Source organism: Dermacentor variabilis, chromosome 10, assembly GCF_050947875.1.
Source record: "Dermacentor variabilis isolate Ectoservices chromosome 10, ASM5094787v1, whole genome shotgun sequence".
In the NCBI taxonomy this organism is placed as follows: Eukaryota; Metazoa; Arthropoda; class Arachnida; order Ixodida; family Ixodidae; genus Dermacentor; species Dermacentor variabilis.
The window spans coordinates 64292432-64315242 of NC_134577.1; the positions used below are offsets into that span (position 1 = coordinate 64292432).

General features: G+C 43.7%; 2 protein-coding genes across 3 annotated transcripts in view; one reads left to right on the forward strand and one right to left on the reverse strand.

Annotated features, from left to right (window-relative positions):
• ClpP (Caseinolytic protease proteolytic subunit) overlaps nt 1–5200 on the reverse strand; it is a 35589-nt gene extending 30389 nt beyond the window's left edge. For both annotated transcript variants that reach the window (XM_075672870.1, XM_075672869.1), the window contains exons 1-4: nt 5093–5200; nt 4813–4992; nt 2547–2643; nt 1395–1582 (exon numbers count right to left, since the gene is read on the reverse strand). In XM_075672870.1, the coding sequence (XP_075528985.1) occupies nt 1395–1582; nt 2547–2643; nt 4813–4992; nt 5093–5110 (483 nt within the window). In that variant the 5' untranslated portion in view covers nt 5111–5200. The remainder of the gene's footprint in view (nt 1–1394; nt 1583–2546; nt 2644–4812; nt 4993–5092) is intronic.
• A 411-nt stretch (nt 5201–5611) lies between these two features.
• Nucleotides 5612–20321, forward strand: Polr2E (DNA-directed RNA polymerases I, II, and III subunit Rpb5). The gene is made up of 8 exons (XM_075672871.1): nt 5612–5779; nt 5924–6012; nt 6120–6181; nt 6634–6773; nt 9887–9967; nt 15981–16039; nt 17032–17110; nt 19982–20321. Exons 1-8 carry the CDS (start codon nt 5723–5725, stop codon nt 20045–20047), a joined length of 633 nt encoding a protein of 210 aa, XP_075528986.1. The 5' UTR covers nt 5612–5722; the 3' UTR covers nt 20048–20321.
• Nucleotides 20322–22811: the final 2490 nt, after the last annotated feature.

Genomic DNA, 22811 nt, shown 5'->3' on the forward strand with positions numbered 1-22811 from the left:
AGAATAGGTTTGTTGCCTAAGCAAGCTTAGCCCCAAGCTACTTATGGCTTTGTGTGGAACTAGTACAGAGGGTGCTTGTTGGATGTGAAACAGAGCTGTACATTGCATTTGCTCTACATTACCAATGTGACAACACTGAAGCCAGGAACTTAGCATATCTTTATTGCTTTTTAGTAACACTTGCCTGTAAAGTAAAACAACATTCCTTTGTTGTCATTATCATGTGCTGTGTTCTCCCATCTTTATACTGCAATGAGCTTATGATTTCGTCCGTAGAATGCTAACACTATCTATTGCTTTGTCAGCCCCCCCCCCCCTAAAAGAAAAAAAAAACCTTCAGTTATTAGTCAGTACTTCATGATGCAGTTCCTTTGGCTTGTCTTCATTTTCCATTCTGTTGATTGTCACAAACTTTGTGTACATTCCACCTGCAGAAATGCTTCATTCCACTGCTACTGTTTTGAGCAAAACAAGACGAGCGGGTGGAACAAGCATGCGCATCTGCTTGCTGTAGTAGGTTGGACCATCATCATCAAAACAAAAAAATATGCAGATCCAACGCACATGTTGAAATCTATGTGCGTAACTAAATGCTTTGCAGCTGATGGCAATGCATACAATTTTGTTTAACTTCATCCTATGCAGTGCGTAATCTCATAGGATGCTAGTTTATCAACCACCAATGTCACAACTTTATTGCGATGCAGTCTTTGTGTTTACGCACTGCATCATTCACAAGCTATGCCGAAATGCAACCTCCAAATTAGGTGGATGCCCAGCGCAAGACGTTTACGCAGCGATATATGAGGACGAAGGCAACGTATGATGCTTGTTGAGAGAAGAACATTGATGACGGATGTACGTACGGAAAAGTACCATCCGTATCAAGCAACGTATAGGGATGCTGTATCTCTCGTGTCATAGTGGGCCATGCCCATTCTGGAGGGTTGGCCAAGAACGGGCACGCTCCCAGTGGCACACAGTGAGTGGCCAAACGAAAGTAAGTTAAGTAAATTAAAGAATGCATTAAATATATTTCACAGTTCCATTAACAGATAGGTGTACTTCAAGATGCCTGCGAGTCGATATCGTATATATGCGGGATTTATTATCAACTTCATTTTTTGTTATGGAGAACAGAGGTTCACATACAAAGCAGCATATATGCTGCTTCGCAGGGACTTTCATATAACCTTCGTATATATACCCACAAATGTATCCGCCAAGGGAGTGACCATCCTAGCAGCCAAGCCAAACCCGGAAAAGTAGGCAGAAAACCTTTACTTTAGATCTTGAAACGCTGATGCCACATGTAAAAACTTCTGAATATGAATAAACTTTACAGACTCTTCTAGGCACATTCAGCTCTGCGAGACCGTCACAGATGCACTCACGGCAGCGTGCCCAGACGGCTGGTGGACCATGATGCGTGAGTTTGGCAGGGACTGGCGCATTCCTGGTGTGCCAGCACAGAGCAGCAGGCTGGCTGCACTGCAGGCCTGGCCAATGCACCAGGTTGCGATGGGTGGCATGATGTACTGCATTGTGTCGTAGATGCCTAGACCCGCCGTTACCGACCCACCTGCACGTGCAAATGCGTGCAGCGCTAAGACTAAGATGTTGGATAGGCATATGTTCAGCAAACAGCAAGCAAAGTGGACAGTGTGGCTGGCTCACATGTACACTTCACAATGCGAGGAGTTATGTCCGACGCGTGTGGTCTCACTATGCCTGCCACTGTCAAGGAGCATCAACAAGCCCCAACATTTGCAATACCTTCCATGGTGCAGGTGGAGCAACCTCACTGAAGGTTCCTGTGCTGAACATGAACACTGGTTACCAAAACATTGGTTCAGACTTTCTACCACTGGAAACAGGTCTTTTTTTTAAATACGTTTATCACATTAGCCAGTGAGATAAACTATGGATGGCTCCCTCCTGAGGGAAAGCTTTATGCCACAATGCCTGCATCACAAAAGCTCTGCATACATTGCTCCTTGCTTTGGTGTTGCAATCAATCATTAACTTGTGTGTAGACACGTCTCGCCTATCTCTATACGTGTGTGCAATCTCTCTCCTTTGTTGCTACCGTTCTCTCATCAAAGGTAGGGGATTCTTCTTATTGGTGACATCATCACTACAGTCGACCCTCATTATAATGAAAGTGCATCTGACACGAAAATACCTTCGTTATGTGCAATATTTGTTAAAAGTATGTATATTCATTACATGCTGACATTTGTGAGAAGCATTTTTATTTACTACACTACATGGGACAAAGTGTTATATCCTTGTTGATTGTATCGAGGTTCAAAAATACAGTAATCAGCAATGAAACTTTTAAACTCTCCTAGCAATTCATAGGCGTCTATATTTTCATGCATGGAAACTTCTTGTTTTCCACTAAGCTGCAATCCGCTTGACTGCATTTGGCACTTACTTCCCTCGAGTTATTTGACACTTAATTGCATTTTCAAATTGGAAGACTACTCGCTTTAGAGGCTGTGAAACAACTAAATGTGAAACAGATGTCAAAGAGTACAGACCTGGGCTATTGATGTACATGTGCACGGGCTTCTTGTTGCTCTCTGACTGTAGGAACAGCAGTTGTGCCACAACCAGGCTCGACATCTCATCCGTGATCTGCAGTGTCGAAGTATGTACCATTATTTTATATCAATCGATTGACTGATGTTTAGTGAAATATTTAGCTCTTAGTACACTTGGTCAACTAGCAAGGCAAATTGTGTGAAATTTGCTGCATTTAAAAGAAACAGTAAGTGCCTGTTGGGACTAGCCCTTTCTTTTTTATTGAGGTCTCAAATTTCTAGCAGGAGGTCACAAAAATGAAATTAGGTTTGTAACACTGCAACAGAAAGAGATGCCTCAATTCTCTAAGTAGCTGCTGATAGTTTAACTGCCAGGTTAACTCCTAAAGCTTTTTGTTAGTGTCCCAAAGCATCATAATAAAGTATGTCTAACTTCAGCAACATAGGTGACCTAAATATGTGCCAAGATTTCTGAGGCACATGGGTGCTTGCAAGTTATACACCCTTAAGAATTTTTGCTCCCTCCCTCTATACGAATTCAGCTGTTGTGTCCCCAGGTTATAGCATCGTTCAATCACCTCCCGGGATACTTTCGCTTTTAAGTTTTACATTCCAAAACCACGATCTGATTATGAGGCATGCCGTAGTGTGGGACTCCGGAAATTTGGGCCATCTGGGGTTCTTTAACGTGCACCTAAATCTAAGTACACGGGTGTTTTCGCATTTCACCCCCATCGAAATGCGGCAGTCGTGGCCGGGATTCGATCCCACGACCTCGTGCTTAGCAGCCCAACACCATAGCCACTAAGCAACCACGGCGGGTGCTGTCACTTTTGCGAGATTTTGCGTGACTGACGCCAGATGCATCGGTGCTTATGGTAAGGCAGTGTGCCAAAAATGCTTTTGTTCATAGACACTGATGCATTCGACGCTAGTCATGCGAGAGTGTCTCCAAGAGGGATCATCCAAGAATACTGCCCCATGAACAGAACCTCTACATCCCAATCGGTGACAGGATGCCATATTTGGTGAACCACTGCAGGAAGTACAGCATGCATTTTCAGAAATCGCAGTTGCTCAATGACGCCGTAGTGTACTATTATACGACTTTACAATATCTACAATAAAGTGGGGTTCCGCAATAGCTGGTTTGTGGAAGTCTTGTCCCAGTGCAAAGTATCTGTTGCAAAGTGCAAAGTCTGAAAGAAACACAGAACCATGATACATACTCGGTGTGCTCGAGCCGACATCGCCAAGAAACGTCATTGATACTGTCAGTGAGGTATGCATGTAACCTGTGGTGCTTCTGCTGTGACACACATTTTTGTTTTTTGCTTTATTGCAAACCCAGCACCATGCCAAAGAATGTGTGAACAAATTCTCAGCACTAGGCTGTGTATCAAGATACTGTGATGGGTGAGTAGGCCCCCAACAAGCACAAACTTACTTTACTGCCGGAAAGGTTAGTCTGCGGCACTGCTGGAATGGAAGGTCCATAAGATTCACCTGTGCTTTCAGTTCAGAACTTGCTGTAACCTTCTATTCATTTTATCAGTCAACGTGGTGGCATGCACACGTTGCAGTGAGTTTCACACGGTGCAAGTATTGCACAGAATGTGTTCACAGCCTTTCCTGCCCTAATGGAAGAGAGGGGAGCAGGCAAGTTTCTGGGTCGATTCTTCACAGCTACAGAATTCGCATTAACCAGATCGTGAACTGCAGGGCGAAACGAATGGCCTGAACAGAAAAATAAAGAATATAGCAAGACGATAACAACGTGATATTGTGTCGCAGTCTCTGTCCGTGTTTTCCAACAATACGCTTCGAGCAGACTGGTGCCAACATGAATGATTGGGGCCAACATTGCGAACTCCGTGGCCTAGACAAATGCGGACGTGTCGGTGACAATGCAGTGTTAACGACTCCATTTGTCGCAGTCCTAGTGAACGACTTACAACACAGAAAAAGTAGGCTCATCCCTGCCAGCAATATACACACAAGCAGTTATTGAACCACGCAAGTTTATATTGTTAACACACTAGTAATAACATACTTTGGCATGCGGAGCCTCAGCTGTTTCAGTTACTTGAGCAAAATTCGGTGAACAGGGATAGTTATGCCAACAACTACAAGACTGAACGCTGAAGTCGTAGTAGCGTCAAATGACCACGGAAGTCTCAAGCGGACCTATACTTGGCACACGCATACCGTCACGTTGAAAAGGAGCGCGCGCCTGGCTCGTAGCCGGCTCTCATCAACTCACCGGGCCCATGACACACACGATCCGTTCCTTGAGCAGCCTGCTGTAGATGTCGTAGGCCCGCTCTCCGCGGCCAGTCTGCTCGATCACGATCGGTATGAGCGGGTAGCGCAGGGACCGACTCGTGCGGAGAGACCGACACGATTGAGTCCGCCCTGCGAGGCTCGGACAGAGTTTGATCGCCTGCAGATAAGAGTTCTGTTCAGTTTTATCGCGCAAGAAGGAGCACCACTGAATGCATAAACATTACCACAGCTGTATCTCCGACGGAAAGTATTCTTACCTTTCTTAGGAAACTCATTCTTTGAATGAAAAGTTCAGCACGGGACAAAACAGAAACCAGACGACCGCAAGTGATGGCGATGGTGCTGCAGTTCCGCGATTCTGCTCAAACTATTTTAAACGTAATAGTTTCAAAATAAAATAAATAATCTATTTTGTTATTAAACTTTGTACGTGTAAGATATGAGACATTTTAAGACAAATTTACATGGCTTTGATTCTAGGGAGTGTGTGTGTGTGTGTGTGTGTGTGTTGATGATGGTTGCCAATGACGTCATTGTCGCCATTTTATATGTACATAAAATTGTTTAGTCATTAAAAATGTTGATAATAATTTAATCAAGAGCAATGTAGCAGCATAGCAGTGGTAATTACGAAATTAAGAAGTTCTTAATTATTTTAACAAAAAATTACTTTGTAGTTAAAAACGTGTTTTTTTTTTTTTTTTTTGCTCTGCCCCTCTGCTTCAAGCAAATCATTGCATCATTGCGTCCAGTTAAGCATAGGGGTTAATTGGTCGCTTATTTATTTGTCTATGCCAGTCGCGTGTATGTATTTCGCGTGTTTGTACTACATGTGCGCTTGCCTGTTTTAAGATTTGTTTGACGGCAACAGCTGATCACCGTGAACGATGGATGACGAAGCTGAGACCTACAAACTGTGGAGGATTCGGAAAACCATTATGCAGGTATTCAACCCGGGGCACTCATTCATCGTCGTGCATTTCGTCGTAGCCGGTGCCGGGGAATGCCAAGATGGCAGCCCCCAGGGCGCGATGTTTCGCATACGAACCTAATTCTTTCGCGTCGATTTCCTTTCGCGTGTTCTTTAGCTGTGCCACGACAGAGGGTATCTGGTGACGCAAGATGAATTGGATCAGACCCTGGACCAGTTCAAGCAGCAGTTTGGCGACAAGCCGAGGTAAACAGCGGTACTTCCCAGATGTCAACTTCCTGCCTCCCCGAATTTTCTGCAGTGCGTCGTTACGTTTCGCGACTTTATTATATATATATGTATTTTTATTTCAGTGAGAGGAGGCCCGCGAGGAACGATCTTATCGTACTCGTTGCCCACAATGACGATCCTACTGGTGAGTCACAGTTCCTTATTTGCTGTTGCTGTCGGGCTGTAGTGCAGTAAGCAATAACAAAGTACAACGTGGATACTGGTACTTTCCACTATCGATGAAGCACTGTTGAACGAACAGCGCAGTGATGTATGTATGCAGTATAAACGGCAGCACATCGCATATTCGTTTCGTCATTTCGATTACCTTACAAAAGTCTGCTTCCTGCCTTTTCGACAGTCCAGGCCAGACTGTCACGCCAGCCTCTCCGGCCCGAAATGTCGTAGTCCAGTTATGCCAAGAGCCAGAGATTATTGGTGGCCATTTTAAAGTTGATTTGACGCAGCATACGTAAGGCAGATCACAGTGAATGTATCCTCCTTGGTTTCTTACTTTGTGCCTTCAACTGCACCTGTGGACACGTCCTTTTTCCTATATCGAATTTCTTCTAAAGACAGTTCTGCTTACTTTCACAGATCAGATGTTCGTGTTCTTTCCTGATGAGCCCAAAATTGGCATCAAGACGATCAAGACATATTGCCAGCGGATGCAAGAGGAGAACATTACGCGTGCCATTATTGTTGTGCAGACAGGCATGACGCCATCAGCCAAGCAGGTATGGTCAACTCGCTTTGCTAATTCGTTGCTTGTGTGCGTCTCCGTGTGTTTTTTTAACCTCCTGAGACCCCGTGCACATTATATTGCACGTTGCCTTCAGTCCTTTTCAAATTTAACACGGAAGTGATCACTCAAAATATTCATCCCAAATATGAAGTCTAGTGCATCTAAAACTGTACTGAAGGGATTTACTTATATTCGTGTCATCCGTTTTAGAGAAATTGGACATTAAATTGCTCTAGACCTCTGTGTTATCACAGATGGCAGAATGCGACCTTGAAGTGTGTTTCAAGTTCCTTGAGGTTGCATGAAAATTCAGGATACAGCAGCACCATGGCAGTCTTCATTGTTCCATCTTAATCTTAGCATTTAAGCAATGGGATGCAGTTTTTACTACAGAAAACATGAGGAGATGATTACTTCCACGTACATGGAGATGCAGCGTTTGGCACCTAACCATAATATTTGAATAAACAAATTGCTTTCATGTTCATAACATACCGTTACACAAGTAGCTTGAAAAGCCATTATATCCCATAGCTGTGTTCGTGTCTTAGTAGGTTGAAAGGACACTAAGATTAATGTTAAGCCATATTAGTAAGTTGTGCTTCCTCAATAGCAGTACAGACACACTTATAGTGGGAGAAGGCTTGGTAAGTCAGAAAAGACGTACAAATGAAATATGGGTGCTGACTGCAGCATCGAGTTCCTGCACCAGCTGGATTCTGGCAGCCTCTTCTCTAAAAAGTGTACAGATTCAGTGCAGTGTCGAGATCTAAATGACACGAAGCTTGTTTGTATTAGCGAGGTAGCAGCTCTAGTGCGCGACATGAGTGCGGCCTCGTTGCCTGTAGCTGTTTTTTATTCAAGTACTCTAAAGGCCCATATGGGCATTACTAGGGGTGTCACAATAAATCGGTGATAGATACAGTACACACGTTCAAACAGATAATGCATGTTAAAACGTCTGCAGCGTGAGTACGAAAATGATGTTTGATTGTCAAGAGTAGATTGTTGATGAAATGCCTATGCATAAGAGAAGTATGACACGTCTAAGGGCATTTAAGGCTCCTGTACCCCTTGTGTCGCAGCGACACGTCTTCTCATATCTGGGACGTTGTGGTGTAGGTAGTAGAAGTTCTCAAAACTTGCCAAGTTCAGTCATTGGATCATTTGGAAGATGGCGCAGTCCATTTTGTAAACCAAAATAAATAACTGAGCCCAAGTCGGCACTGTCATAATCCATGATGTGACGGCAAGCTGGTGCCTCATTTGTGGTTAACCAAGCCTCATTTTGTGGTAAGAGAAGCTGTTTTGGTGCAGAAGGGTTATTTACTAATAAACTTAAAGTTACTTTTCTCTGTCTCTTTAACTCTTTCAGGTCTGGGTTTTTTTTTATGAAGTGAAAATTTTATATTATGTGCATCTGAGCAACAAATGTCTGGAGGAAAATAAAGAAAAAAGTCCCACTGTTTTTTTTTTTTTTTGGTGGTGAATGGAAAGTTTTTCTCATGAACTGCCAAAAAATGATGAGGACACCTAAGCACTTCTTATGATTAGTGAATGCGAAAGGTGCACGTTAAAGAACCCCAGGTGGTCAAAATTTCCGGAGTCCTCCACTACGGCGTGCCTCATAATCAGAAAGTGGTTTTGGCACGTAAAACCCCAAATATTATTATTATTATTAGTGAATGCGAAAGCAATAATGTCCAACTGAACCCCGCTGAATGGTCCTTTGAGTTATGAACTCCTCGCGGGCAAGCGAGCGCGTTGAGACGCTTGGCGCATTTTGATTTAGTCTTACCGAGGTGCACCTAGAATACAGGTGAGCGCTTGCACAGACAAGGAACGCGCGAATGACACAAGCTTCTAAGAGCGAGGGTGACATGGCGTCGCGGCAATGTTCTCTCCCCTCACGCAACAGTTGGCATGTTACTGCAGCAGCAGGTGTTTCCTTTTGCCTGCTCATGACGTGGCATCGCAGCCAATGGGAAATTAGGTGCCGTTTCACTCCTACAGATGACAGATGTCGGCTTTTTTTTTCTCAATGGGTCATTTGATGCTATTGCATCAAGCCTCAAGGTGTTATAAGCAGCATATGGCTGTTCTGACTTCTCAATCCACAATCCTAATGGTGTGAAATATGGCTTCTAATTATTTGAAGATCATTTTGTTCCATTCGACGGAGCAGGTTACCTGGGTTAGGCAGCAGGCTTCAAAACATAGAGCGCTGAGGCCGAACCTCAGCATTATGTGACACATGGGCATTTGCAAAATTTCAAGGACAGCCATATATAGTTATGGCACCTAGTTGGCAAATAATGTAATTAGCTTTGCTGAAGCTTAATAGGACTTCTTCTTGGGCAAGTTGGCGGTTTATTAGACATTGTTCTGGAGCAGTAGATGAGACATACAAAGGGAAGGACGGACGTGCAAAGCACCGACTTATCTCACAAATGAGAAAGCGTAGCACAATTTTCACACACATGCAGCACATGACAGATGGTGACACAGTGATGGTTTATCTCTATTGCTACAGCTTTACCTCAGACATGTGCATCTCGGGAATATAAGGACATCAAGGCGTCATTGACATACATGGGACCTTTAGTTCTGATAAAGTGTGCCGCAAGAGTTCACGTGCCGTCTTCTTTTACCGCTCCGGCCTCATATTCTCCTCAGATGTACCTGTTTAAGGCAAAGCTGTTGCAATGGAGATGAGCCAGCACATTCAAGCCATCTGTCTTGCATTGCGTGCGTGTGCGTGTGAAAATTTCATTATGCCCTCTTTTGCATCATTGAGTTAGGTGCTTTGTGTGTGTGTATCCCTTTGTATGTCTCGTCCAGTGCCCAAGAACAATGTTTTGCTGGTGCTCACATTTCAGAAAGCAGTATTCTCGATTGTTTTCTCGATATCTGATATTCCCTGTAAACCATTATGATTCCTACTGGAATAATTGACCAGAAATGTCTAAAAAAACCCACGAGGGTAAAAATAATATTGGGCAGTCAACATGGGATTTCTTGTAGGCACTGTATTGCGGGATAATGGTACGCCCCCTCCAGTCAATCATTCAACTTCCTCTTCCTTTGCTCTACTTTGCTCTGCAGGCCCTGGGAGACATGGCACCCAAGTACATTCTGGAGCACTTTCTGGAATCGGAGTTGCTCATCAACATCACGGAGCATGAGGTAAGCAATTTCACAATTGGCAGTGTAATGGCACAGTTGTGCTCCCAAATGTGAAAACTGGGAAGCATAGCCGTCTTCAAACACTGGAATGAACAAGGACGTGTCATGGATGAGGCACTCCATACCAGTACTGTACTCTTTCACGAGTAACTTGCAGCACTGCTGAAGGTAGGAGGTGTACAGAGGCAATAACCTTGTGCAGGGGAATATATTTCCGGGCATACCAGTCTGATTATTCGTAGGATTGAAAAGATTTATCTTTACTTCGTACATGATACAGTACAGCGATATGCAGCATGTTAGGCCCTTTGCTTATGCACGCTGTATACCGCAAATTACTGTGGCAACTATCGCCAGCAACTGTAACAGCCACCCTAACCGGGATTACATAGCAACATGGCAGTGCCCATACATTCCAGACCAATCGCTGGCACTCCTCCCTGACTGCAAGAAATAAATGGTAAAAAACTGTCATCGCTTAGTTTCATCGTGTGCTGAGGCACCGCATTAGGTATATTTTGTTGGTAGTATTATTGAGACCAGCAGCTTTTTTTTTTTTTTTTTTTTTTTTTTTTTTTTTTGACACCGCTAGGACTACAGAGGCAGCACCGAGCTGTAAAAGTGTTTTGATTTCCAATTAGCCGACGGTGCAACAGCAGTGTCATGGGTGATGCACTAATGATGCAGAAGGCTATAAAGGCCTAATTGTTCACTGCATTATTAACTTTTTCAGTATTGGGTTTTTTTCATAGGTGATGCACCCCCAGGGTCAGAGTTTTTTCTTGGATATTACAAAACATTCACAACGGTTAACTTTTGATTGTGTACAAACACAAACATGATGGTTAATAGCAAATGCTTTCTTGGTGTGGTCCGCGCTTTCCTATCTGACAAAAAGAATGCAAAAATAAAAATCATGGTGAGACAGAAATGCAAAAACGCATTGGTATGTCAGTGATGGTGAAAGGGTTAGTTTAATACTCTGCTATAGTGTAGCACGTGATGACGGTGCCGAGCAAACGCCAGACACCGAGCAGACAATGCGATGCAGGTGACTAATCATAAGGGCCCTTACTAATGGGTGAGAAGGCTGCAAGGAGCTGCTGAGAAAGCGTACTGTTGAAACGAAGCCCCAGTGTTGTATTTGTGTAAACTCGTCTTATGGTTACCATACCTTAGCATTTGTTGTGTCAATCCACCAACCATGGAGCATCTATCGACAGGATGGCAAGTTGGACGTCGAGCAGACAACACGGCGCTGCAGTGTACTAGAAGGGGGCAGTGGGCTTACTCTGCCGCTCCTCTGATGCAGTTAGCATCGCATTCAAGAGGTGGCGCCACAGGCAACTTCAATAGAAGCGTTGTTTGCAGAAGCAGAGTGACCCTAGCAGACGCTTTCACTTTCCTTGCACTGCTGTTGACTTCAGTTCGAAGCAGTTCACACTCTTGTTTTTAATTTTGCCATACTTGAGATTCTTTACATGTCTTTAGCAAGCACTATATTTGTTTAGGCCACATGATATTTGCTGCAATATAACCTTGTGGAAAAGGACAGTGTTAATTCTTCGGCGATTTGCTGCCTGCCCGCTAAATTTTTATGCAAATAAGTTGTCGCCGGCGATTTGGCTTATATGTAATGAGCCTTAACATTTTTTTAATTATCAGGCAATCATAAAAAATTAATTAGAGAAACAGTCTTGTTGAATTTGGAGGGCCGGTGACCAAATATTTGGTTTCGTGCCATGTTGATCCTGACTGGAAGCTTACCATTATCATTGAAAAGGAAGCTGTACAATCAGTGCATTTTACCGGTGCTAAGATATGGGGCAGAAACTTGAAGACTGACACAGAAGCTTGAGAACAAGTTAAGGACCGCACAAAGAGTGATGGAACGAAGAATGCTAGGCACAGCGTTAAGAGACATAAATAGAGCGGTTTGGATCAGAGAGCAAATGGGTATAGCCGACATTCTAATTGACATTAGACAGTTTTAGTTTAGCGTACGCTAAGCAGCGCACATTTTTACAATTTTAGTTCGCCTGCGGGATCGTCGGATCTCAGAAGCCATATGCTGTCATTGCGACTATCTCCCGATTGTAGCAATAGGGGGCACTGACATCTTGAATGTTTCTTTCTTTAGGGTTCGACTTGTTTGAAACGATAAGCGATCTTGAAAACACGACAAGGTTATCCATAATACTCTGTCGTCGAAGTGGCCTGAGACTGAGCGAAAGCTGTTTACACAGTCATTTGCTATGAACGAAGTGCATTTTACAAAAGCGACGCCAAATTCAATTAGAAGCGGGCAGCCGGGACCGTCGCCATGTTTCACGCAAACTCCGCAAACCACGCAAGGACGCTAACGCTAAATCTGAGAAATAGCATGCGTACGCTATGTGCTATGGGTCGTTTAGTGTTCTGCGTATGCGCAGTGATGACCCGCCATTTTATAGCATACGCTAAACTAAAACTGTTTATTAAGAGAAAGAATGGAGCTGGGCAGGTCATGTAATGTGCAGGTTAGATAACCAGTGGACCATTCGGGTTACAGTATGGGTGCCAAGAGAAGTGAAGTGCAGTCAAGGACGGCAGAAGACTAGTTGGGGTGATGAAATTAGGAAATTCGCGGGCGCTAGTTGGGATCGGTCAGCGCAGGACAGGGGTAATCGGAGATCACAGGGAGAGGCCTTCATCCTGCAGTGGACATAAAATAGGCAGCTGCTGCTGATGATGATGAGACCTAACCTAAAATGATTTTGTATCAAGATTATATCCAGTAGTCCTCCAGTGAATTAGTCAGAAAACAGTGCATGCATACTTCCTAGCCGAGCCAAAAAAATTGAGGTACGTGCTGGTTGTATTCGTTTGAAACCTACAGGCCGGTGCCATGCTGGGGTAACACACTTTGTGTGGCCTCTGTGGCTGTAGTGCTAGCTCTTCCTGTCTATTTTCATCCTTCGGGACATTCAGGACACCAAACGAAGACAACTTTGGCCCATCCTTCACATAAACGTAGCCTGTTTGGCACCCAGGTGCACAACAGTAGTTTTGTCGATGTCGCAGCATGGCTCTGTCACTGCAAAGCATATTCATCTCTGCGATGCTGTGTGCGACAAGAACACTGCAGGAAAAAAAAATTCATGCAGGAACTCCTCTGGTAGTTGTCCCAGTATGCGTAACCATTGTGCCACTTGCTCGTCCCCACGCAGCCGGTGTCATTATCAATGTTATGGATCTTGATCTGGGACCAGTATATAAATCCTTATCAGTCCTCATCAGTCATTCGTTTGTCATGTTCGATAGCGAAACACGATAAGGCAGATTTAATTAAGATAGAGTTCGTTACGCCACTCAAACTCATGACCATTGATGTTAATTAAGGTGAAGTTAATTAACCACAATTAATTTATACCGGTGTCACAACGCACTTTCGATCACGATCAAACCCGATCGGGATCGAACTCCTTGGCTGCAATTGGCTCCTTTGCGCAAGCTGTGGAAGGAAGCCATTCGCGATAGAGAATTTCGATGCTGATCGGACTCAATCGCGATCAAAAGTGGCCGTGTGGCACCAGTATTATAATCAATTAAGGCACTCGAACCCATGACCTTTGGTGTTAAGTAAGGAAAATTAGGGTTAATTTAGCAATGCTGTTGCACAACCACCAGTACATTTGCCGAGGGGGGCATGCAATGCTTCATTGATGGTTCGGATGCTTGTTTTGGGCTTGTTCTTTATTGAAACATATGCTGTTCTGCGTGTTGTATGGGTGATTTCAATTAATGATTGCACTGTTTGCTGAGTGCTTGTAGCTTCAGCCTTAGGTGGGTATGAGCCATTCATTCTCTTATGTGACGGACAAATTTCTTGTTGGGTAGGCATAAAAATGCTTATGCATTTAAAAGCGGTGCAACAACGTCTATAGCATGCCAGCGCAGCTCTCTAACTTGAGCTTGTATGTTCCAATGTAGCGTGGGCCACTGTGCCGCTGCTCCCATATTCCATTAAAGCCGACGCCACCATCGCTGTCGCTCTGGCTATTGGAGAAGCACATACTGTCGACGTTCGTGTAGCCACCGCACCGCATAGCCTCCACCGGCGAGTGAGCCCACTGCCTCCTTCTAGTACACTGTAGCGGTGCAGATGAACCCATCTTGAAGGGGTTTCGGCCTTCCCATTGGCTAAGGAGTCCTACAGCTTCCACAGTGCTGCAAGGAACTAATGAGATTGAGTATAGTTGTGGTAGCATGGTGTATAAGGGATCCTCTGATTATGCTTCGTACAGAAGAATGGTTGTGCCTTAACAGAAATATTCTGCAAGAATGAGTATGCATGTTCATGGTTGACAGGTTAACATTGCCTTCATGAAAACTGCTCAGGTAATTTTGTGTGCATTTTACTCTTTTTTTTTTCCACCCCAGTGGGACATTTCAGTAAATAATGAGCATTTGTTTTGTCCTTTTAATTGCTTTACTGTCCATGCTATGTTACTCGTGCTGCCTCAAATTCACACACGCACACACACAAGCAGCCCATTTTGTAAGTTTTGAGTGCACTTATCTGCAAAAAATTTGGGGCCAACTAATGCTTCATATCATTAACCCTTTCATTGTCAATCACATACCAATAATAAAGTTGCTGTCCATTCATGTCACTGACGTCAGATAGGAATGTGAGGACCATACCAAGGGAGCACTTCCCATTATTCGTGTCATTCTGGGCCTTTTGCATAACCAGTAATAAACAGTTGTGTTCATTTCATATTATCCAATAAAAAAATACCCAACGCTGCAGGTGCGTCACCTCTGAAAAAGCCCGGCACTGAAAGGGTTGAAACTAAGGTGAAGTGCAGGCTATGCATTCTAAGCTCTTGGCTGCTACTTGCAGATTTATCACAGCAATCACGATTTCATACTGTGCCTAGTAAAATGCACTAGCAGCACATCTACAGTTGGCAGCAGAAGTTTAGAGACACCGGCACTGGCCCAAAGTTAAAATCTTTTGTAACCAGAGCAGTGCAATGTCAAATAATTGTCTGAATGTGTAACATTGGTCGAGCAGGTGCACATAGGCTGTACCACTTGATCTCAGCCTGTCTGTCTTGACTGCAAATTAATGAAAAAAATTGTAGCAATACCAATGCACTGTACTGGAATTTACATACAGCAAAGCATTGTTTAAACTTATAAGTGTGCTAAAATTTGTGTTAGTTTCTGGATTATTGTAATATCAGTGCAAGGTCATACCACATCAACATTACAAGCTGTCCCTTTGCATCTGCTCAGGCGCCCGCGAATATGCTCTCGCACATTCATGTTATGCAATGTGACTCACATGGCGATTGTCTCAGAGCTAGTTGACACGATAAAAGTGTCCTGTGAGTTATAGCTTCAAGCTGCTGTGCTTGGGGACCAAGCAAGACAGCAGCAGCAGCTATGGTCAGGAAAGTCCGGGAAGGTTCACGAGGCTTTTTAAGAAATTTTACAGCATCTGTGATCTTCATACTTTTGCTTGCAGCTGTACTTTCTAGCTTAGCCTGATGATTGGCTGCTACACCAATGTTAACGTTGGCAAACTGCCATGCAGGAATGCTGGTTTGAAAGAGCAGTGACATCACATTTTTTTTCATCTCACTTTCATTGATCGCTGTTGACCTAGTGACTATAATATGGAGCTTCATTGTGTCCAGTATCCAGAAAATATATATATCATCCTGTGATTTTGTATATAAAATAATTATGTGGTGTGCTGAAATTTGAGAAATTAGCAAGCATAGTGTGGGGTCGGCTGATGCAAGACGGGAGTAATTATAGATTCCTGGGAGAGGCCTTCATCATGCAGTGAGCGTAAAATAGGCTGATGATAACGATGATGATAATGGAAAACTGGACAGAGAGATTATGGGATCTTGGTGTAGCCGTACTCAAAAAGGAATCCGTAGTATCTCGTAGGCCCATGATTGACTTCAGAAGGGTTTGCAGACAACTTCTCTTTTCCTTTTCTCATCTACAGCTTGTGCCAGAGCATGTGGTCCTCACCCCGGAGGAGAAAACTGAACTGCTTGCGCGATAGTATCCTTTTGCTCCTCATGTGTTTGTTTGCATGAGTGTTCTGTTGTACTTGTCTCCCTAAAGGTGCAATCGTCATCTGCATTGCTTTCATTTCCATTCTTGAAAACCTTGTGCTTGCCACTGTTTTCTCAAGAATGGCATGACATGCTGATAATGTACATGCCGTTTGTAACCTAGATTTAGCAGACACAAAGCATTCAAGAAAGGTGTGCAAAATAGATAACAATTATTATTTAGGGATAAGATAAGCCTGAAATCGGAGTGTAAACTTTTTTAGAGTGTAGGGCAAAGAGCAGTAATACTTGCCCTCTGCCACTGGTACTATTCGAACCCTTACCCCCTACAAACAAGAACACACAGCTAGGAACTGCACACTTTTAACTGCCGTGCTATCATGCTGCATTGTTTTTCAAAATTGTTTTTGAATTGTGGTGTTCCTTATTAAAGCCTCCTACTGTCACATAAGTTCGTTCAGAGTCAGAGGTACTGTTAACGCCTGCTGGTCTTTACTCTTTTAGCTGAAATTGTTGTGTGATTATGTCTTATTTCCTACATGTGTTACTTAGTGAATTACTTATTTGTTGCTGTGTTTTGTCGAGCACTTATTCTATCACAGAAATAATTCATCAGAATTCATCTTAGCCCTTTCTGTACCGTTTATGAGTATAGTCATCATGAGCAGAAGTGCCTCGCAATATGAACAGCTGATGAGTATATCCATCAGTATGCTTGTAGTTGCAGTTGTTGACACTAGGTGGCCTGTGCACAGTCCTCGGTATTTTTGACTACTTGAATCCTCGCACTAAAAACATAGGCTTACCTGTGTGCTACATTTCTGGGAAAATTTGTACAATTTTTCTCATTTCCTGCAGTATGGAAAGAGTTAAGCAGGATTGTAGGGCTGTGAAAACTTCCATCTGGACTTGTGGGCCATTCACATTGTCAGCATAGTGTATACGTAGATTTTTCCTTGACTGGCCCCTGCAATACAGCAAGTTGAAGGAAAACCACCTGATGAGGATCCAGGCGGGAGACCCAGTGGCAAGGTACTTTGGGCTCAAAAGAGGACAGGTACGACAGCTCCTTGCACATTCCTTGAGTTGGGGGAATGCGGGTGGTGCCATGTGGAATGTCGACGGTAGGGCTGTCTACTAATTTGAATGCATGATAGATATATTTTGCAGCATTCCGCTAAAGTCAGGTGGGTGGCACATTTTCGTTTTGCGAAACTTCCTGCACCCTCTGGATTGGCACAGAAAATATTTGACAAAAACTTTTTGTTTCAAGCTTTTAGCACATTGATTTGATGATTGATTCAGCCCTGGGCTGCTTTATGCCAGCCTTCTAGCTAGCTAAGAGAGTAGAGTAACTGCCCAAAATGGCAGCACTCATGGGTTTAACTCCCGGAACAGGATAAATTTTAGCCTGCTGCCGAGCTTGCTCTTTGAGGATACCAGAATTACTCCCTTTGTCACATTTTCTCCAGTCACATGAATAGTGTATTTTTTTCTTGCACCCTTGTGAACCTTTGTGCTCCCGTAGCACTGGACATATTCTAATGTGATAGGGATGAGTCAGATAAGGAACATGATGTCATGAACCACTTGTTCATTTGATAAACTTGTGTTTTCTCAACAAAGCTACACCTCAACATTGGCAATCAGGGCACTGAACCAATAGTTATTTGGTTGGTTGACATCATCACACTTTGGGTGCTGGAGAATTTTCTGAAGTGCAACAAATTAACATGCTATAAATTCAAATGCTTTTTATTGGCAATTCGTTGCTGAACATTTAACAAATATGTAATGTGAAAATGCAAACAATAATGAAAACATGTGCAAATTAAGCACTTTAATTAGGATAATTAATGCTGCTCCAGCAACACAACCTTTTTGTCACTGCCATTGTCTCTTGAAGACAGCTCACAATGAACATCATAGTCCTCTGAATCAGAGTTCATAAGATGTCCTTGATTTTCTGCATTGTTAAAAAAATGTGTGTGCTTTTTCGCTGGCCCTCCGTGTCGTAAAACGAGATGCGAGCATCACCCGCCGTCAATAAGCTTTGTCATGCCCTGTAGAGTACAAAAACAAAACCTACCATAAAGTTTTAGTTTAACCAAGTTCTCACTAGATGGCGCAAGTAGTCTGCAGATTTTTCACGTTCGTGAAGGATCTCGGACAGTCACAGGTGTGCATCGGCGCCCATACAATACTCGGGAACAGCACTTAAAGGCTTAAAGAGCATTGCTGTCCATTCTAGGTCCACCAGTAATCACTGCAGCAATTTTAAATTCAACGACACTGTATGCATTACATGCATTCTGATAAGAGGCACCTGTTGTTCTTGAAGAAACGGCAACCACAACTCAAGAAAAACTTTGCGCTGCAGGCACATCATAGTATCCAAGAAATGGAGACATGGTAATGTAAATGACACAGCAAAAGCAAACAAGGACAGAACAAATTGCAAGCAGTAAATACAAATAGTGGTATTGATGGACAGTTGTCTGTTTAGCTTTTCATATTGCATATGCAAGAGCATTTTTGTTCGCTGAAAAGATTAGTTAACTGAGACTCACTGAACCCTGTAACCCTATTTAATTTCTGTTGTGTGCCGCAGAGGATTGGTGCCATTAAATGTCGCTCATATCGTTTACTCATATCATCTATTGCCAAAACAAATCATCCCCTATGGGGATGTATTTGCTTTGGCAGTAGTCATGTGACTCCCTTCACCGTTTCTTGCCATTGCTTCAGTGAAAGTACATTGCAAAAGAAACTGCATTAACACGCAAGGCTTCCTCACAACTAATGTTTGCCTGGTCGTTACGGAGTTATAGATATTGCGGACCCAAAGTTCGGGAATGGAAAGGCCTGGTTTACAAAAGAATGCAAGAAGGTATACAAAAGAAAGAAAAAGGGGTGCAAGAGAATGCATGCTGGGCGTGGTGCTTTGGGTGCACAAAGTTTTTTAGGTGCACAAAATCTGAAGCTCCCTATTATATTTTCAGAGCTATGAAATAATCAGACTTATACGCATTACAGAAAAAAGTTGCCAATTACTATCCCAAGAAAGTAAGAGGAATTGTTAAGAAGTAGTCATTTACTTCTGCATTACTTCCCTCCAAATTTTTATTAACATTGCACAAATACAGTAAATAGAACTAGCTGACCTAACTCTTTCAGTGCATCCTCTGCCGTCCTTCACACATTGTGGAATTCACGCAATTCATCACGCAATTATCATCACTAGCAATTGCTTCTTAAAAATGTTTGTCGATCAGCTTCCCTCGTTTTCTTGTGAAGGCGGCAGCAGCAACATGGAAAGCTCTCTAGATGTGCATGCTTAAAGGGAGGGCAGTGTGATATTGTATGAACACATTGTGCCTAGGATTGTCGTTACTCAACGTCGTGATGTTCATGCTTGGATTCTTTATGAAGTGCAGCGCTTCATTGTTGCTGGGGCTCAGAGAAAACCCTCTCGTTAGCGAAAAGCTGGAAAAATTGTCCTGAGGTGATTTAGTGGCATCAACATGCAAAGTGGCCATTGCTATCAAGCCGTAGCAGCACCTGTTCAATTCATGAGCCAACATCAGTCCATCAGCGTTAACATGAAACAGATACTGACTGCCCAGGTTTGCGAGGCTGCAGCATGGCACAGCCGTGGACGTTCTACTGTAGTTCATGCCATATTTAAGTACTAAAAGTTTTGTTGCATGTTATAGCTTGTCTTGTTAATAAAGTAACTGCTTACACATAATTGGTTACTGAAAAATGTAATTGAATTGCAGTTAGTGTTATCGAGCAAAAAAAAGTAAGATCACTTGCAGAATTATTAAAAATTAATTAGAAGTAATATTTATGTGTAATCCTTGCATATTAGTCTTCAAATAATACACTAGTTCAGTATTTCATTCACTTCTCAATTATTTTCCAGGTTGTCAAGATCATTCGGCCTAGTGAAACTGCAGGACGTTACATCTCATATCGTCTGGTGGTGTAGCATAACCAAGTTCTTGCTACATTTAAAAGGGTGAAGAGGCAGGAATCAGCTTGACGCCCACAAACCATCGCCATGTCCGTTGCTGCATCAATGTCACTGTCCACCCGCTGGGGAAGCCAGGTTGGCTCTTTTAGAACACAGTCATCCTCTGACTGCACCCGGTGTTGTGCTGTGTGATAAATGGTAGCGTAAGCAACTTCCATCACTTTGGAGACTTCGGACTAATTAACGAGCCAAAATGTGTCATCAATATTAAAGCTATTCAATCTACTCATTGCATATCTTCAAAATGCAACGTCACAAGTTACGCAGTCTGGCAAAACAGTGAGACTCGTAGCATTTTATGAATTTCCACAGCATCATGTGCTGAACAAAGAAGTTACTTTGCACAGGCATCAACATTCAAAATAAATGTAATCATACTTTCATGAACATTCCTTGTGCCAGTGGAAACCAGCGTCTAGCTGCCACTATTGTGCAGAGCATGAGCTGGAATATTAAGCTGTTGTAAGACATGCCGTAATAGATATCGCCGCACTATATGTTGGAAGATGTTCTTGTGAATTTTATTTTCCTGCTGACTGCATTACAGTCCCTCGCCATTAGCAGACCTTCCGTTTGTAGCATTTCTGTCCGGTGCACATCTTGGACCTAGCACAAGAGCATTGCGTTTACCTGTGGCAACTCACCTTGTATTTGTTGTATGGGAGCACCACATATGGTTCATCCAGCATGGGAATGATCTGCAGGATTTGCCTAAACTTTGTCCTTCTGATTTCAGGCGAGTTTGTGGCTTTGCAAAACTATTATTTTCAACATAATACTGCACATATATGCAATGCAACTGTTCACAATTATGTGTGTATGGGATAGTCGAATTGTGTTTCTGTGTTCAGGAAGGTGCGAGTGCTTAGAAATTGGAAAAAAGAAAGTATAATAAATAATATTGCAAGAAAGCTTGAAATCGCAAACACGAAGATTAGGCAAGTCCTTTTACTGATAGCATGCTTTTTCCTTCATGACTAATCGTCATTCCCGCGGTTGCTGATTGCAGTGCCAGCGACAATTTCTTGGTAAATGTGAGAGAAATGCGTTAGCATTACGGCGCACCTTTTTGAGGTCCCCGATTCATGACTTAAGTGAATTCACTACATTTAAACGCTTTGATCAGCAGCTTACTCTACATACTTCCCGCCTCTTTGAGAAGAAAAGTGCCAGTGATGGTGGTCCGGAGCAGGCCAGCATCTAGTTGCACTATATGTATATACACCAACTGGACGGTTACACACGCACGCACACGCCTGTCTCTATATCCGTCTCCCTCTTCTAAGCTTTCCCAACCTCTGCTACTTCAACCAAGTGACTGGCTTCACACTCACTTTTCCCACTGTGACACTCCTGATGCTGACGCATGAAGAAAGGCCAAATTGTTCCGACGTGTTCTTCGTTTGTCGACTAAAAACGCGAAGCATTTGAGCGCTAAAACTAGCCCGCGCTCGAGACGTCAGTCTGGCAACGCGGAGGCGTGTGGCGGCCATCTTGCGTCGTCTGCTTCTGTTTCTTGCAGCGCTTCCATTCCTGCGCGCGCCGAGGCCGTAAAACAGCAAATTGGATGATATTCACGCCGCACAAAATCTCGTCTCCGGGGCCGTGGGCAGCTCACGCAAGAGAGAGCGGAAAACGCCGGCTCTTGAGAAGGGAGGGATTCAATTGATTGGATCTGGGTGATCCGGCTATGCGGGCCGGATCGATTCAGAGAGGCAAACATACTCCACGAGATCTCGAGAACAGCCGATTGCGAAAGCGAAACGTTGCGTTTGTAGAAAGAAGAGAAAGAGGGGAGGGGGGGAAGCGCGGGTCTTTCATTTCTTTTACCCAATTTGAAGCCGACCTAGGAGGTTGCCTGGAATTGATCCCGAACCATGGAGCCACGTTTGGTTTCTTTGCGACGTAGTGCAGTTCAGCGGCTGTTACGGCGACGCGAAAGTGCACTGCAGCATCGCCACGACGACAGGAAAGAGCTCTATGCAAATGCGCCTTTGCGTGCGCTTTGGTTTCGAAAGACCGATTAGTGACGGCTGGGTCGAGGGAGTATGAGCGATTGAACGGCGCGGATCACAAAAAGAGAGCGATGAGTCAGCAGCCCAGCACGGGTGCCGAGCTGATGCGAGTTCGCGGTTGAAAGGAGTTAGCGTGCTTTGATATTTCGCGCTCCCCGCTTTCGCCAAGGGCTGTGGCCATTATTTACGTTCGTATGTTTGTGGGTTTTTTTTTTTTCTTTTGCTCTCCGTCCGCATTTCTGCTGCTGCTGATTTCTGCGCTTGGAGCGCACGCAGGGGGGCACCGTTGGGCGTCTCGCGTTGCCCGCGTGTCTTTATTGACCTTCAAATTTTGTCACTTCTTTGTCAGTTTGTACGTCGCGCCTTTGTCTTTGCTGTATAACGTGCCGCGTCGTTCTGACGCATCTAGTTACTTAAAGAAAGCGTGTCATTAATTCATGTTCAAAGCGGTCATATATATTTTTCCCCTCTGCCTCTGTACTGTTGTACTCCGTCCGATTGGTACCGGGCAGCCTGCGAAATGCTGGGCTCTCTACGAGCGAGTCGTGATACTAGCCCGTTTCACATCGTGCAAATTTGACTGCGTGTTCGCAGCTGTGGCAGGCAAATGGATCGTCGGCCCCTTCTTACGTGCGAATTTTCCATGTTCGGAGCGTTGAACTTCTCTGCGATAACGCACATGCGGCAAGGACGAGGAACCAGTC

What these genes read in the sequence shown, in the direction of transcription:
- Polr2E (XM_075672871.1), top strand. Translation starts at nt 5,723, where the DNA reads ATGGATGACGAAGCTGAGACCTACAAACTGTGGAGGATTCGGAAAACC. An exon ending in CAGTTTGGCGACAAGCCGAG is followed by an intron (nt 6,013 to 6,119) that starts GTAAACAGCGGT and finishes TTTTTATTTCAG; the next exon opens with TGAGAGGAGGCCCGCGAGGA. An exon ending in TCAACATCACGGAGCATGAG is followed by an intron (nt 9,968 to 15,980) that starts GTAAGCAATTTC and finishes TCTCATCTACAG; the next exon opens with CTTGTGCCAGAGCATGTGGT.